This window comes from Nymphaea colorata, chromosome 1 (genome assembly GCF_008831285.2).
Source record: "Nymphaea colorata isolate Beijing-Zhang1983 chromosome 1, ASM883128v2, whole genome shotgun sequence".
Lineage (NCBI taxonomy): Eukaryota > Viridiplantae > Streptophyta > Magnoliopsida > Nymphaeales > Nymphaeaceae > Nymphaea > Nymphaea colorata.
The window spans coordinates 4,961,501-4,977,990 of NC_045138.2; the positions used below are offsets into that span (position 1 = coordinate 4,961,501).

General features: G+C 35.8%; 1 protein-coding gene across 1 annotated transcript; it reads right to left on the reverse strand.

Annotated features, from left to right (window-relative positions):
• Window positions 1–6,137: 6,137 nt before the first annotated feature.
• On the reverse strand, window positions 6,138–7,019 carry LOC116245695 (AP2/ERF and B3 domain-containing transcription factor RAV1-like). Its single transcript, XM_031617204.1, has one exon. It carries the CDS (start codon window positions 7,017–7,019, stop codon window positions 6,138–6,140), a length of 882 nt encoding a protein of 293 aa, XP_031473064.1.
• Window positions 7,020–16,490: the final 9,471 nt, after the last annotated feature.

The following is a 16,490-nucleotide window of genomic DNA, read 5'->3' on the forward strand; positions in this document are numbered from 1 at the left end:
CAGCCTTTTTTTCAAGAATTTACCTCAACAACCCAGTATTTTTTCGATCTTTAAAAAATATTGTTATACAAAAATGTCCACCAGAATCCCACAACCTTAAAAAAAAAATCAAAACATGTTTTGATTCCAGCTTTTACCTGTTCTTGCAAATCAAACATGGAAATAGACTTCCAAGAAACCAAAACACGTTTTACAAACATGAATCAGATCTAGAATTAGGGATTATGCCTTTGATTTCACAATTCTAGAATCAACTGGAATTAACATTTCAGAATGCTGGTTCCTGAGGGAGCAAATGATACCATAATGAAATTTCCAGAGACAAGTTTCCAGTAGTTCCAAGTTTCTAAGCTATCAAACTATACCTTACATTTCTTAGTTTTATGAGCCTACGTCTTCTAATTTCCAATAAAAAGAACCACTTTTTTGCAATTTTTGTGAAACACACAACGCTTTTCATAGAAACTAGCTATCAATGGAACGCATAAATTAAACTTCCCTTAACCTTATAACTAAAAAAAACTGCATGAAAAAGGTCATGGTCCATGTATGCACATTTCCTCAATCTATTTTCTCCTTTGTCATGAGTTTATGTACCTTGACCAGCAACGGTGGTACAAAGATTTCTCCCAAGGGTGGGCCATTTTATAATTTTCAAAATCCATACTCATAGGTCCAAATTGAAACTTTATAAATTTTAGTGGTATAATTTTGATTTTTCAAAAAACTCAAAGGTGGCCATGGCTACACCCTTTACCCTTTAGGTTCCCCTTTAACAAATGTACATGCAAGTATCTCAAGCCAATCCACAGTGAGCTTTTTATTGATAAAGTCACTCTACCAAGCCAAGGTGGGGAATTAAGCCATCGATCGTGACCAAGGCCAATAGTGGACGCAGCCAGCTTAGACCATAGACTGAGGAAGATCAATTCCAATATCAATAGTCCATTAGGGTTTCCTTTTCCACCCTTTATTTCTCCAAGGGTTTTCTCTAAATTGGACTATTCTATTGTTTTCAAAAGGGCTGTTTGGCAACAATGACACATCGTTATTGTCTCATGAATCTACTCAAAAAAATGAAGCACATTTGTGGAACATTTAAAGGAGTTTTATGAATCTGCCCATTTATTTTTAGACAGGTTCATAGGACAGTAGCAGAATGTTAGTGTTACCAAACAGCCCCAAAAGATGACAAATATATATACAAAAAGGCATAAACACGTCATGATAGAGGGGAAATAGAGAATTGAGACCCATGAAAATGTTAATGTCATTTACAGGGCATCAACCTCCTATGTGCATGATCCTTCCTATTAACGCTCACTTGGAAGGTAATTCATTCATGATTGGATAGAAGACTTTTACATTTCAAAGCAGTGGCAGAGCCACATATAAGCAGCTGTGGGCAGTTGCCCACACCATTCTCACCAAAATTCTTTGTTTTCCTATTGATGGATTCATTTTTTTGCTTATTTATATACATGAGTTGTGCCCCTAAAGGTATGCTCATTCTTGAATTAGTACCCTTCAACTTAAATTTTATGGCTCTATCATTGTTTCAATGATCGATTTCTTTCCTTGACTTTTTTTTGTACTTGATTACAATTATAATCCCTAAAACAATAATGCTTGGTTGCCGCATGTTTTATTCTATCATTGGCAGCCTCCTCATTTTGTGTTTGCGGATCAAGAGAGGTTTGCGGTTTGTGTCTGTGTGTCTGTGTGTGTGTGGAGCTCAAGCTTCACAGTAGAGAGATCTAGTTCTTGTATCCTAACAGCCCCCTTCAAACTCAATGGGTCAGACCGTGAGTTTGCTTCGATGCTGAAAAAAAATATTGACAGGCAAAGCTTTGGTAAGGGAGTAGGCATGCTGATGTGATGAAGGAATATGTCCAACTTGAATTTTACCTTGGGCAACCTGATTTCCCATAAAATATATATCTATTTCAATACGCTTGCTTTTGCCCTGCATTGTGGCATTTTCTATCATGTAAATATCTGACACATTGTTGCATCAAATAATGAGAGATTTAGATAAGGTCATCCCAATATCTTTAAGCAGGTATTGAATCCAGAACACTTCTTTTGTAGTGTTTGCAATGGAGTGTCCATATATTGTTCCTTTGAGTTCCATGATATAATATTTGCTCAAATTTTTGAGGTCTGCAAAAAAAAAAAAAAGATGACATATCCTAACAATGTTTTCACCAGTATTAGCAACGGTATATATATCTGAAGTGGCGATACCCTTCACCATTATTTATACCGGCAATGATTGGCACCGGTATATTATGTACCGGTGATAACTTTTGACACCATTTTCCTTGGTATAAGCATCGCTGAGTTTCTCTTTGTGTTTATAATTCAATTCTAATTGGCTAGAGTGGCTTCTAGAGTCTTTTGGATTCTTCTACATTGTGCCATATATAAGTTAATTTGTAGAGCTAATTAAGGTCTTTTTACATACTTAATTTCCAATATTTGTTTACTCCTTTTTCTATAAGCAATGATCTTGTTATCATTGCAGTTATGCTGCTTGTGCTTTCTTTATCATAGCCTATTAAATGAAAAAAATCATATTTTCATCCTAAATCATTTGACTCGTGATCAGAACGTTCATTTGATTTGAGTGCTGCTGAAATGAAAATTAATGCACTTTGTCCACTAATTAAAAGCAAGTTAATCACCTTTCATGGATGGCAGCAGAGACACTTTCAGCTGGCCATGCATATGTCTTTAACTATTGAGTAAGCATGCATGAACGCAGACCGTCTTGGCAAGTTGGTAAGGCAGCTTAGGTTCCTTAATTTCACGGCCAGTTAATATTTCAAATTACGTAACATTATGAAGATGGCCGTTCCGCCTTCTCAACCTGTTGCAGTCTGCAGCCTTAAACGCAAACTTTACGTATTATTCTTCTTGCCACCTTAAACTTTCAAGGCTATTCTTACATTCTTCGTGAGGAGGTACCATTCAAATGCATATGCTGAATTTCATTGAGAGCATCGTTCTTGAATAAAGTGGTAGTAAATATCCTCAAGGGGGTTGGCACAATGGGATCCAGTAGGGGCTGACAGGCAACCCGTCATTTAAACTCCCTGAAGTGCCAACTCATTGTGCTGCAAACGAGAGGTAACCAACATGCAAGTTGATCAAGCACAATGGAGGCCACACTTCTAGGCATCAAAGCACACCCTATACAGTAGTGGAGGACTTTTTCGGGTGAACAGGGTTCGGTCAAAGCTCCGCTCACCCGAAGAACATTGTTGTAAGTGAGATGGAAAGATCATACATAGATGGATGCATGTGGATTGTAGACTATGTTCACTCGAAGAACATAATTATTTAATTCATTAAAATCAGCCTCAAATTGATAATTGAAAGGCCTCATTTTTTTCTCTATGTTCATCGGAAGAGCTACTGGTGTTAGCACTCAATCAGCTCCTACCTAGACTTAGGTCTGGCACAAGTTGAGCAAGCTCGAGCTCGACTAGTTTATGAATGAGTCGAGCTTGACTTGAAATGTATGCTTGAAATATTAAACGAGTTAACATCAAGTTGTAAGAACTGGACTCAGCTTGACTACATAATGAATGTTGAATTATAATGAGGTAATAGTTAAACAAATTGCTATTAAATGAGTTAAGCGAGTTAAAAGAAATAAGACATATTTAACCTAAAAGAGTTAGACAAGTTGAGTTCGAGCTTGACATTGTATCGTCAAGTCTAGATCGAGCTTGTTGTATTGAGCTTGACTCCAGTTCGAGTTGAGTTCGAGATCGAGTTAGCGTGAGCTCGACTCAGCTCTTGTGCAGCCCTACCTAGACTCCTAGCCGCATCCGGATGGGCCCGCCTATTAAGATGTCCAGTCCAATTTCATTGGTTCTGGTACCAGGGACTCGACCCAGCCTTGTCTCTATGAGTGACCGAAGATGCCGATGGTCATTAAAGGTTTCTTTGTTTAATAGAAACCACCAACAATGCCAAAGGTTTTTATGTTTGAGAAAGCCCTGATAGTCATTGGGGGTTTCTATGCTACGAAGACCCCTTGACATTTTGTAGGTGACAAAAACTTCGACAATCAGCGAGTGTTTCTTTATGTGAAAGAAACCCTTGCTATCGCTTGGGGTTTTTTTTTTCAACCATTGGGCTGAACTTGGGCTTGGCTTGCATTGGTCCAACCAGAGACACTATCTAACCAGGCCTGTACCAGGTTTAGGCAGGCAGTTGAGCCCCTATTTGTTTGGTTTTATGTAGGGTTGCACACGAGGCAAGTTGAGCTCGAGTTGAAACAGCTCGAGCTTGACTCAACTCAGAAAACTTGAGCTTGAACTCAACTCCAACTTCAGTCAAGCTCGAGCTCAACCCAATAATACAATGCCAAGCGTGAACTCGACTCACTTAACTCGTTTATGTTAAACATGTCTTACTTTTTTAACTTAATTTGTTTAGCTCGATTAACTCGTTTAGTAGATATTTGTTTAACTATTTTCTCATTATAATTCAACATTTATTATGTAGTCAAGCTGAGTCGAGTTTAAAACAGTCGAGTATTTACAACTTAAAGTCGGCTCGTTTAACATTTTGAGCACACATTGAGGTCGAGCTCGACTCATTTATAACGAGCAAGTTTGAGTCAAGCTCGAGCTGGTTTGACTCGTTGTTTAGCCCTAGCTTTATGAACTAGGGTGACCTGACCCAACCTTAACTCTACCCTTTTTTTACAAAGGTACAATATTTTCATTAGTATGTCCTGAAAATGAAAATTTATTACTTTCCTGTACTACTTTGAACATGGGCCTTGCAATGCTGACTAATTTCCCAAGTCTTCTCTGGAAATTATGAAGGGATGGCTTTCTCTGCAAATTACTTAATTAAACTCATCTGGGACTGATTCTTCTTTTCCTTTCACTTATTCTCCTTCTTTTATGCCTTCTCGACAATCATTCTCTTCACTTTTAAAATTGGTAATCCAAAAGATGAGAAGAGAACAGGAAAACCAATCGCATTACAGAACTGGTTTTCTTTTAAGTGTATATATCTGCTTTTGTTGTGTGTGTGCACACACACACACACGAGAAATTGGGACAACAACAAGACCCTTTAATTTTTTGTTAAAAAGTAATTTTAAATAAAATATAAACATCCTACACATTTATAAAAACTATTTTGATATACAATATGCTTTGAATAAAGTTGTTTTTATGAAAAATGTTGATTTTTATATTATCAAAATGTTGATGCTATGGGAGCCATTTATCTTTACTTATTATAAAAAATACTATTAAAACCCAAAAAATGATCTACTCAATATATATTTTGCATGCATCAACCTATCATTAATATCATAAGGTTAGATTAAAAAAAAAACGCTTTAAATATCATATTTAAAACGTCTAATTTTTGTCCCTAACCTATTGGTCTGGCTTCTACCAATCACTCATTTCTAGGAATCACTCATATATTGTCGCCAACCTAAAATTTCTACATTTCTCCCACACTGGTCTAAATTTGCTGCCTGCATCACAACTGATTGCCAACATAATTATATGTTTTCATGTGTCTGCTCTGACAAATCAGATTGCATACAGAGCCTAAACTCATCTGTGAGAGAGGTGAAACCTTTGAAGGTAAAGGAAAACTTTGGAAAAGGGTGTTCTCCAATTTAAAAGCAACGGCTGACTGAGATTTCATTTTTGCATATGAATTTGGTCGCCATATGATAATCAGGGCGGCCTTAGGTTTGCTAGTAGTGAAACCTTTAGAACAGGAACTTCAACAACTGCAAATGGTATTCGTTTCCTTACCGATTCGAGTGGGAATTACCTAATATTGCACCGTATAAATTGATTCATTCATCAAAAAAGATTGTTTCGAATCTTGATTAGAAATACCTGAGAAAGAAAAAGTAGATTGATTTTTGCCATTCATGGTGAAGCTCATAACCTCATCATGGCATACCTGCCAATTAGCAACACGCTGTTCAGCATTCGAGCAGAAAACGAAGGATTATGGATAGTTGCCGACTTTGACACCATTAGATTTAATAACATGCAGGAACAAAGAAATCATGGCTAACTTACAAGGTATCTGATATGATGATACCTCGAACCATCTCTAAATCACTACCACCGGCACTAAGATCTTGAATTTAAGTCGACGCCGAAGATCCTGACGAACTGACCTCGTTGTTGTGGCTCCAACGCAGGCCCTTGTCGTCCACATCTCCGCTGCTGATAAATATCTTCTCCTTCCACATGCTTCCAACGTATGTAGTTCATCTCTTCAGGCCCTGCCGACCTCAAGAAGAAGACCACGTCCCCTGCCTTAAGCCCCTTCTCCTTCACGAACCCTCTCCAGCCCTTGGTCAACACGTAACTGCGGCTGCTGCTCCAGTAACTGTACTTGATCCTCCACACTCGGCGACCTTCATCCTCAAACTTCAGAAGAATGCCGTCCTTCCAGCGCCGGGTGTCCAAGGGGAAGAACTGCTCGGCCAGGCGCCTGGGAATCACGAGCCTGTTGAGCTTGCCGACGTCGCTCGGCGTCAGCACCTTGTCGAAGAGCTCTTTCTTCTCTACCCGAACTTCGCGCCTCTTCCATGGCGAGGGAGATGAGCCGACAGATCGAGCTGACTCTTTGAAAAGGATCAGCTCGTGGTAGTAGGTATTCCGCCTGAGCATCTCCACGACCTCTTGCTGTGAGTGGGACTTGAGGAAGGAGAGCTGGTGCTGGTCCTCCCACACCACCCGGAAATTGGTGGCCGCTTCCTCGCTTCTGTACTTGAGCGCCGCCACGTCGTAGGCCGCCGCGGCCTCCGCCTCCGTGGGGAACGTCCCCAGCCACACGCGCTGATGGTTCTCGTAAATCTGAGCTCCCCATTTCCCGTTTGGCTGAGGAACCACGCCCTTGAAACGGGAGGATGGAAGTTTGCGGCCGATGGTGGAGCTGGTTGACCTCCTGCCTCCCTGCCAGAGGCTGGGGATCTCTTCCTTCGACTGCTCTCTGTCTCTCTCCATGCAACCCAAGCACGATAACTGTTACACCACTATAACTCTGTGTTGAGGTCAGATACTCCGATAATTTTTGTTTATATATATATATATATATATATATATATATATATATATATATATATATATATATATATATATATATCATACAATTATCTAATTAGAGCCGTCTATTTGATGCATGAAAACATGATCAAAAATTGTAAACTGATAGTAAATGACAAAAATGCTCATTATTTTTTTTTTTTTTCTTTTAACCATCTATCATAATAAATGAAAAGCTAGGGGCTAATATATATATATATACATATCAAATGGTTCCTTTCGTATTTTGTATTGCTAAAACTATCATAAAAATTGCATTTATGACTGTCAATTGCTTATTCATAAATTTTTAATCGCAAAATACATCTTGTGCAATGGTTTTTAGTAATGCAAAATAAACAAAAAAAAAAATCATTCAGCCATAGCCAAGTGACTCGGTTGGCCCCATTATAAAGTGTTGCTATAAAGGCTGAAGTATTTTAAAAGATAAGCATAAATGTTTGGCCCGTGACTTCAATCAGGTGCATTGAAGTAGTGAAGGTTGCATGCACTGTTATGCGTGTGCGCGGTAAAAAAAAAAGGATGCTTTTATCATTTAAAAATAAAACACGTCCTTTATAGTCATTTTACTTTTTTTACCCAACATGAACGATAGGTATTTTGTCATTGTCATTGGACTTAAGAAAGAGATGATGTTGTATGAGGTCAAGTGCAGGGAATCGAGAGATGATCTTGCCCCCGAGGGACCAAGTTTTGGGAAGGCGACAAGGTAAATTTCATTTTGTAACTTGCCAAATACACATATTTTTTTTTTCCAAGCTTTTACAGTGGTCAAATTTTTCACATATTTTAAAAGGTAAAATATTTTAACTATTTTACAGCAGTCAAAGCCCCCGACAACCGTGTACACGCAATAAGTATACACCCTTCAAAAAAAAAAAAAAAAGAGAGAGAGAGAAACGGTTGGGGCATTTTTTAAAAGAAAATTATCATGAGGGGTAGTTTTAGTTTTTTATTTTTTTATAATCTTATTTTTATCCATTTTCAAAGCTTTTTTTTTTTTTTTGCACTTTTTCACGGGTAGTTTAGTCATTCGACACCCCTATATATATATATATATATATATGCATACACAGGAATGTGCATATACCCAGCGTCGGCCAGCTCCCTCGGCTCAAGACGAATTCCTTGGATGCTACACTGTTCACTACACTGTTCACTATTGAACATGTGGAACATAATGTACTGTAGCATTAACAACAGTCTCATAATGGACCCTAAGAGTGAAGGCATTCTGCTGTGGAAGTAAAACAAACCAATTCTTAAGTAGTGGGCCCCTTGGACAAGCTACCTGATGTTAAAAGTCCACGTCCTTAAAAGCCCAACGCATGAACAAGAAAAGAATACCGTACGAAATAAATTAGTTTATATATATATATATATATATATAAAGGTCGTCTATCATCATGAATGAATATTTAAGAAAAAAAAAGGAAGACTATAGACTCTAATTCACATATTTTTCTCTTTGTTTTTTCTCAATTTTCATCTAATTCAAATAATATTTTGAATAAATGGTTTTCCTCATATGGTTGGATGGCTCTAGATAGTCAAAGTCATCATTCACATACTCATATATATATATATTTTTTAAATTAATGCCCCTCAACCCAAAATTTCTAAACCGACAAACATGCTATAACTTTTTAAAACTGAAAAAGTGGTAAAGATAATATCAATATGGATTAATGTGCTAGAAGTGTATTTAATTTTATTGAAAAGATATATTCAAAACTGTGCTTCCTTACTCTCGATGAGCAGCTGGCCTCATGCTGTCCATTTGAACAACCATCTTCCTTTTTCACTTGAAAAGAAATCCAGCATTGGCATTAGGAGGCCAATGCCACCCCTTGCCAACAAAGAGGGAAGAAAGCAAAAAATGGGAGCTATTGGGCCTCCTCTTTGATGGGAGGATTCGACTCCCCCTCCCCTCCCCGTGCTTTAATTGTGTATATATATATATAGTAGTGACTTTATCTTTTTAGTGTCCAAGTGTTTCTTTTTTCAAATGAGATAATCAATATTGTTTAGTTTTGTGTGTGTATGTGTGTGTACATATATATATATATATACATATATATATATATATATATATAAAAGAAAATTTGAGTAGTGACTCTGTCTTGTTATTTAAAGAAGGACATCCATCCATGATGAGCATTTTCGTCATCTAGTATTACTTATATATTTTTCTCTTTGTTTTGAATAACTATATATATATATATATATATATATATATATATATATATATATATATATATATATATATATATATATATATATATATATATATATATATATATATATATATATATATATATATATATATATAATATATATATATATATATATATATATATATATATATATATATATATATATATATATATATATATATATATATATATATAATATATATATATATATATATATATATATATATATATATATATATATATATATATATATATATAATATATATATATATATATATATATATATATATATATATATATATATATATATATATATATATATATATATATATATATATATATATATATATATATATATATATATATATATATATATATATATATATATATATATACTAAATTCTTATGACCATTCATTCATCGGTCCAACCATCGCTACCGAAGCATTAAATTGGACGAGTGTGACTAAACACCTGTCTCATCCCTTCAGCCATTTTGATGACTTACAATATCCGATATCCATTTAAAAGTGATAATTTTCCGTTGTCACATTTCTGGGCAGTCTAAGCCAATTTTGCGAAACCACTAATATGTTGTAGCAGCGGCACTTTGTCGGCGTGCCAAAATCATGTGTTCACATCAACAACTTAACAAAGTCTCTCCCCTTTACAATGTAAGGAAAACGGGAGGGCTGGTCCCTGCCCATGTTGTCAACGGGAAGGTTATTTAGGCAAATTGATGGGCCTTACCCAAGTTGTCCATGGAAGATAATTATGGAAGTAACTATTTGTTCATATTTTCTCCATTTATGAATAATTGTGAGGCGTAGAACCCATTCAACAAGTTGTAGATACCGTCTTTGCGTGTAATTCTGGGCCACATGCTGATTGGTAAATTGACATATTTAAACATTTATTCTTATATATATATATATATATATATATATATATATGTGTGTGTGTGTGTGTATGTATGTGTGTGTGTGTGCGCGTGCGCGCACCTCACCAAATATGAGTATTTTTAAACAAATGCCGCTCCATCCAATTTTTCAAGCTTTGCCACTGCCAAGCCCCTTGTGCATGCATGCATACACAAACACACACACACACATAGAAAATATCATGCAAAAATGTTCTAACAAAACCTCAAAGTGATGTTGTGCTCAAAGAGGTTCGGAATGGCCGGTTAGACTAACATTTGGTAAACAGCCAGTCACTAGTTCAATTTTTATAGTTATCAACCCTATGCAAGCCAATGTAGCCTAGGATGCGGAGCCCTAACCTCCTTGTATATTGCTCTACCTTTCTTTTTAAAAATCTCCTTGATTTAGTCAATGCTATAGTTTAACTTATCTCCTCTTCCTTTTGTCTGAAGCTGGTTATATGCATAAGCATGTGCGCGATACAAAGGTGCACAAGCCTGTGTGTATGACACTACCCCCAGGAGCAGGAACAGAGCCAAGGTAGGGCCTGCTTAGGCCCAGGCACCACCTCTAAAAAAAATAAAATTTTATATCTAAATTTTAAAAATTTCACTTGTTCTATATAAAAATTTTGTCAAAATTTAGAAACTTTAATTCAACCGCCTTCATGAAAAAATTTTGGCTTTACCCCTACCTAAAAGTGGGTTGGGGGCATCCTGAAAGTGGGTCAGAGGTCCACTTGTCGTTAGCCGAGTGCTCACCCCGATACATTTAACTATCTCTTTCCTTGCCTCCCTGCTATTCTGGTATCTTTTGTGCTTGCTAGCATCAGACAGAGTACTCAAGTTTCTCTTAGCACTGGTAGTTGAACCTTCAAGTAATGGACATGCAACTAATGCCCACATTTGGCTGGCCCATGGCTTAAGTTCCATCTACCACTCTCTCAATGAGCTTCACGACAACCATTCAGACGCATTGAATTCAAAAATAAAGCGTGGATTTGAAAACCAAACAAGAGATGGAAGTTATTATCAATTATTTTTCTTTTTTTAGGCGTTCAATTCGTTAACATCAATTCTCAATTACGTTGTTGAAAGGAGAGGTGGTTATGTGCATTGGAGTGCATCCCTACAAGACATGTAAGGGGGAGTCAGAAATTTTTTATGAGGGGGTCGAATTAAAGTTTTTAAATTTTGACAAGGGTCGAAATATCATCTTTTTAAATTTTTATATAAGTCAAGTGAAATTTTTTAAAATGTACGTGTAAATTTTAAAAAAAAAATAGAGGTAGAATCAGGGTCCCTCCTTGGCTCTGCCTCTGATGACATGTGTTTCCTTGACCCCACTCTTAGGGAGGTACCTCATTTTTGGCAAAACTAGCACTTAAGTTGGATCATGATCATTCTCTCACTAGGTCATGAGTCAGGACCCAAGCGAGTTAGCACCAAAACTTAGGTGATTCAGTTAAGAATCAGATGACTCGTTGGAACTGTGACTCAAATCAGAATCACCCAAGTTTGGTTCGAGCTGTTTTAAAGGATGAAAATTCATTTTGATTCCTAAGTTCTCAACCATCTTTTATTTATTTCTTTCCCTCATGAGAGTTTTTTTCAAGGACGTGAAAGAATGCTAGTCCAACCATTTATGAACATATTTTCACCATCAATTTGTGAACATCCAGTAGCCCGATTGAGAGGAAGGGAGATCATAAATGAGCTCAATAGAGAGATCATAAATGAGCTCAATAGTTGCTCTAACATTCATGACTTCTTTTATAGTTAGAGTTATTGACAAATATCACCCAAGATCATGCAGCAGCAAAAAACACTATAACAATTTACAATCTGACCCAGCCAAGCCATTGAGTCAATCGCTTACTAAGTCTGGGCAATGATCCTAAGTACCCCATGGATACCCAGTACCTGGCCCGATCAGGCTTGGGCCCTGAAAAACCGTTCGAGCCGGCCCGACAATATATCGGGCCGGCCTGGTAGGGATGACCGGATTAGTTTTTTTACTATTATTTTTATTTAATAATAATGTATATTATTATTAAAAATATATTTTATATTCAAAAATTTTATTTTATATTAAAAAAAATTATTTTAATCGGGCTCAGTATCATGTTCGCGGATAAGTCTATCGCTGACCCCATTAACGCAGTCGTGATCTCCATTTGATTACCCAGTTTGCCAACTATAGGTATGTGTCTACAACAGCATTTTAATTGGCATGTTTCTCCAAAAACGGGGCTGATGGTACCAGTAGTATGATCCAAAAAGAAAAAAAATCAAAAAATCATTTCATTCCGAAAATATCATTTCTGCCGGCAATTATTGTCACATTGTTTTTAATATGGGCACTAAAAAAAAAGGAGCTGATGGCATCACTAGTATGTTCCAAAACGGGAAAAAAAAATCATTTCTGCCGGCACTGTGTTTCTGATGCTGTAAAACATTTACTGGCAATTGTTGAGTGGCCCCGTACTGTTTGTGGGAGAAGTTGTTCTCATTATTCCTGAACAGGAATTGGAATTGGATATTTCCATCATTTTCCTTCTTTTTCTTTTCTTTTTTATTTTTTTACTTTTGCCCGTACAAAAGCAGTCCTCTTTCCAATCACGTGGCAATTTCCTTGAATTTGGGTCGAACCTGCAGCCGGGGTTTGAGGGCAGAGAATATGAGTGAGTTGCGTGTGCCTGGACGTAAGCATTAAAAAAATGTCTGTTTTTAGTCTTTTCACTTTTTCTTTTTTGTGAGTTGTTAAACCGTTTATGTGTATGAGCGTCTGCCTGAAGTTAGATAGTGTGAGATGCTTAAAAATTGTTCACAAAAAAACAACTGCGTTATGATCAATAGTGATAGCTTTTGACAGGTCAATAATGCTTGTTCTTCTTTTTTTCCGCTGCAAATACATGGTATTCTTTGGCAATGGTTTATAGTATTTGCAGCAATAGATTTTTAGTTCTACGACATGATATATATATATATATATATATATCAGTAAGAGGCCAAATGCATGTGTGTTGATCAACAGTGATTGGGATCAAGGGCAGAGCTAAAAAATTTTTGTCACGTGTGCTAAATTATAGTTTCAAATTTTAACATGAGTCAAAATAAAAATTTTCAAATTTTTTATATATATTAAACTAAAGTTTTTTAAATTTACATATAAATTTTTAAAGCTTTTTTAAATCTAAGCTAAGCCCCTGCCAGCCTCCCCTTCCTTCCAGCCCTGATTGGAATAGACATCTACGGCTATCTGAATATACATTGTGTATATGAGTGTGTGCATGCCTACGTGTGTATATAACTGTGCATGGGAATTAGAGAGACGGGGGAGAGAGATTATTCTTCAGAACACTTAAAAGGGGGGCAATGCCTTCAAGAAGAACCAATATTATTCTGGTACTTCAATACAACATGATTTTACTTGAGACCTTTTTTTTTAGTTTCCAACAAATGAGGAGAAATCCTTGAGCATTAAAAATATATGACCTCATATTCAAAATTAGGGATGTTATCATGTCGGATTCCAACTGGATATACTATTAATTATATCTGCTTTCAGATATTCATATACTTGGATTCGAATTTGCATTCGAATACGAATGAAGAAAAGTCATTTCAATCCGAATTAGAAATCTAATTTTACATTTTGAATCTCATTTTTACATTCATATCTAAATCTGAATTTTGAACGAAACCCGACCGATTTTCAAGAGGTAAGAGCATTGGATATATAATATTTATTTAAAACTAAATCTGATTTGAATTCATCTCCAATCGGATGTTCATGCACATTTGAATTTGAATCTGATCCAATTTCTCCATCGAATACTAACTTTTTTTTTTTTATATCTGATTTTTCCAAATCAGATATATTGACATCTCTATTCAAAATTATGGCAAAAAGAATGAACCAATGTATGCCCATTTGCCCTTCCATTATTAAGTACTCATGTGTAAAAGGTTGGCTTATAAGGTGCAGGGAAACTTCCCATGAACAGTGCACAACTAAATCCCGAGTCATTCCGTAAGTCACATGGAAAAAATTTGTTATATATATTTCGGGATGCTTGGATCTAAAAAAAGTGTTGGAGGTAAGACGGTAGGAATCGATCATCTAATTGGTTCAAGTTTTTGTTGGTTCTTCCTTTGTTGAGCGGATCGACAAGTCTGCACCAAAGGGTGGAGGGTATTTTTGAAATTTTTTTATAAACGATGGGTATTATAGGCTTTTAACTTTTTTTACAATACTTTTTTATTCTTTTAAAAAGTTTCTTTTTGTTATTTTAATGAAAGTGCACATGCTGCATATAATTTTTTCATGCACATAACCTGCTTCTTTTGTTGAGTTGATTGAACCGAACCCTATTTTGTGGGATTATGATTTAGACTCAAATTTGAATCACACTTTTCCAAACAGGATTAAACCATAATTTTTGAATCTCAATCTAAATTTGTCTAATACAAATAAGGTTAACATTTATGACTATATAATCATATTGGGTCTTTAGGGAGCGTTTGATAGCCTCACATATGAGATCCTAAATGATTTGAGATCATTAAGAAACTCAAATGTACGGATTTTATTAAAATTTTCATGAATTTGTCATTTTCATTTCATAACAAGCAAAATAATTAAATATTTCATAACTAGGCATTTAAAATATTGTTGTTGTAACAATATATTGCATACTAAAACATAACCATCAATGTTATAGCGGTTTAAACTATTGTCACAAAAAACGCCGTTTTAAAAAAAAAACGTGTATTTAACGCCAAAAACAGTTCTGTCGTATAATACCCGTACTATTCTCGTTTTTTAAAAAAAAAAAGTCAAAAAACAAAAAACGCGTATAATACCCGTTTAATACTCATATTATACGTTATTTTCTCGTTTTTTTGCCGTTATTTTCCCGTTTTTTGTCCTTTTTTTATTAATTATTATTTTTTATAATTTTTAAGATGTATTAAATGTTTAATTTTTAAAAAAAAAATTGCCAAACTTTTTCCGTTTTATTCCCGATATATAAAACTTTGTCGTATTATACCCGTTTTTTTCCTCGCCGTTTAATACTCGTCCCCGTTTTTTGTGACAAAACTTTAAACAAACCAACACGCATGCTTTAAAGAAATTATACTAAAATCTGCTCATCGAAAAACAAAACACTATTTAGTATGAAGATTCTTCAGGTACATCTTTGAGTGTTTTTTCGCGATCCAACCCACCTAAGCAAATAGATAATAGATAAAAATTAGCATTCTTCTTGAAGGATCTTAACCTACTTCTCTTACAGGACTAGCAGCCTCACTAATCATAACCAATCAAACATACTGTCCAAACAAGAACAACACATGCACGATTCCCTTTTCATCATCAATTTAACCTTAATTAGGACCCAAAAAGAACCCATACAGCTGCAGCCTACTGTAGAATAACACGGAACTGGAATTTTTCTCTTTTCCCAACATTATTCACTTAATACTTCATTCTCAACCATCCATAACCGGATTTAGAGAAACAGCATTCAAAACTCAACCGTATATCCCCTTCAGCACTCTATAGACATGAAATATCATTCTTATCATAAATCACATGCTAAGATTGACAAGAATCAGATTCCTCTATCTTAAATTAATGGGCAGACATTCGAACTTCGAATCTAAAAAGAAATTTTACATCCACTTGAACCAAAAACTGAAATTCGGATGACCTTACCTTCCTTACGGTTCTTCTCTTCCTCTATTTCTCAATCTCTTGTATGCCCTCCTTTCTTCCTCGTCTCTTCTCTCATTCTCCCTCTGTCCCTCTTCACCTCTCCTGCTTTTGCTCTTCACCTCTCCTGCTTTTGCTCTCTTGTTCTCTCCCTTTCTCGTCCTCTCAAACTCTCACTCCCTCTGTTTACATTCGAAAGAAGAGAGGAGACACACCCATCTTGAAAGACCAATTTCCGAAAGCACACTTTGATTTATAAATTTTCTAAATAACCTCTTTTTTGAAAAAAGAAAAAAAGAAAAACTTACGGGCCCCTTTATGAACCGAGGGGGTCGCTAGTAATCACTAGTCAGCCATATATGGTGGTGAATTCGTTCTCAAGGCTTGTACACACTGCGCCCATCACACTATGGAGCTGGCTTGTACATTTGGCAAACGGAAGGCATGAATGATTTTGTAGCTTTACTATAAGAAACAATTGAGCGACATCTTTTGCATGCATGTTGCATCCAA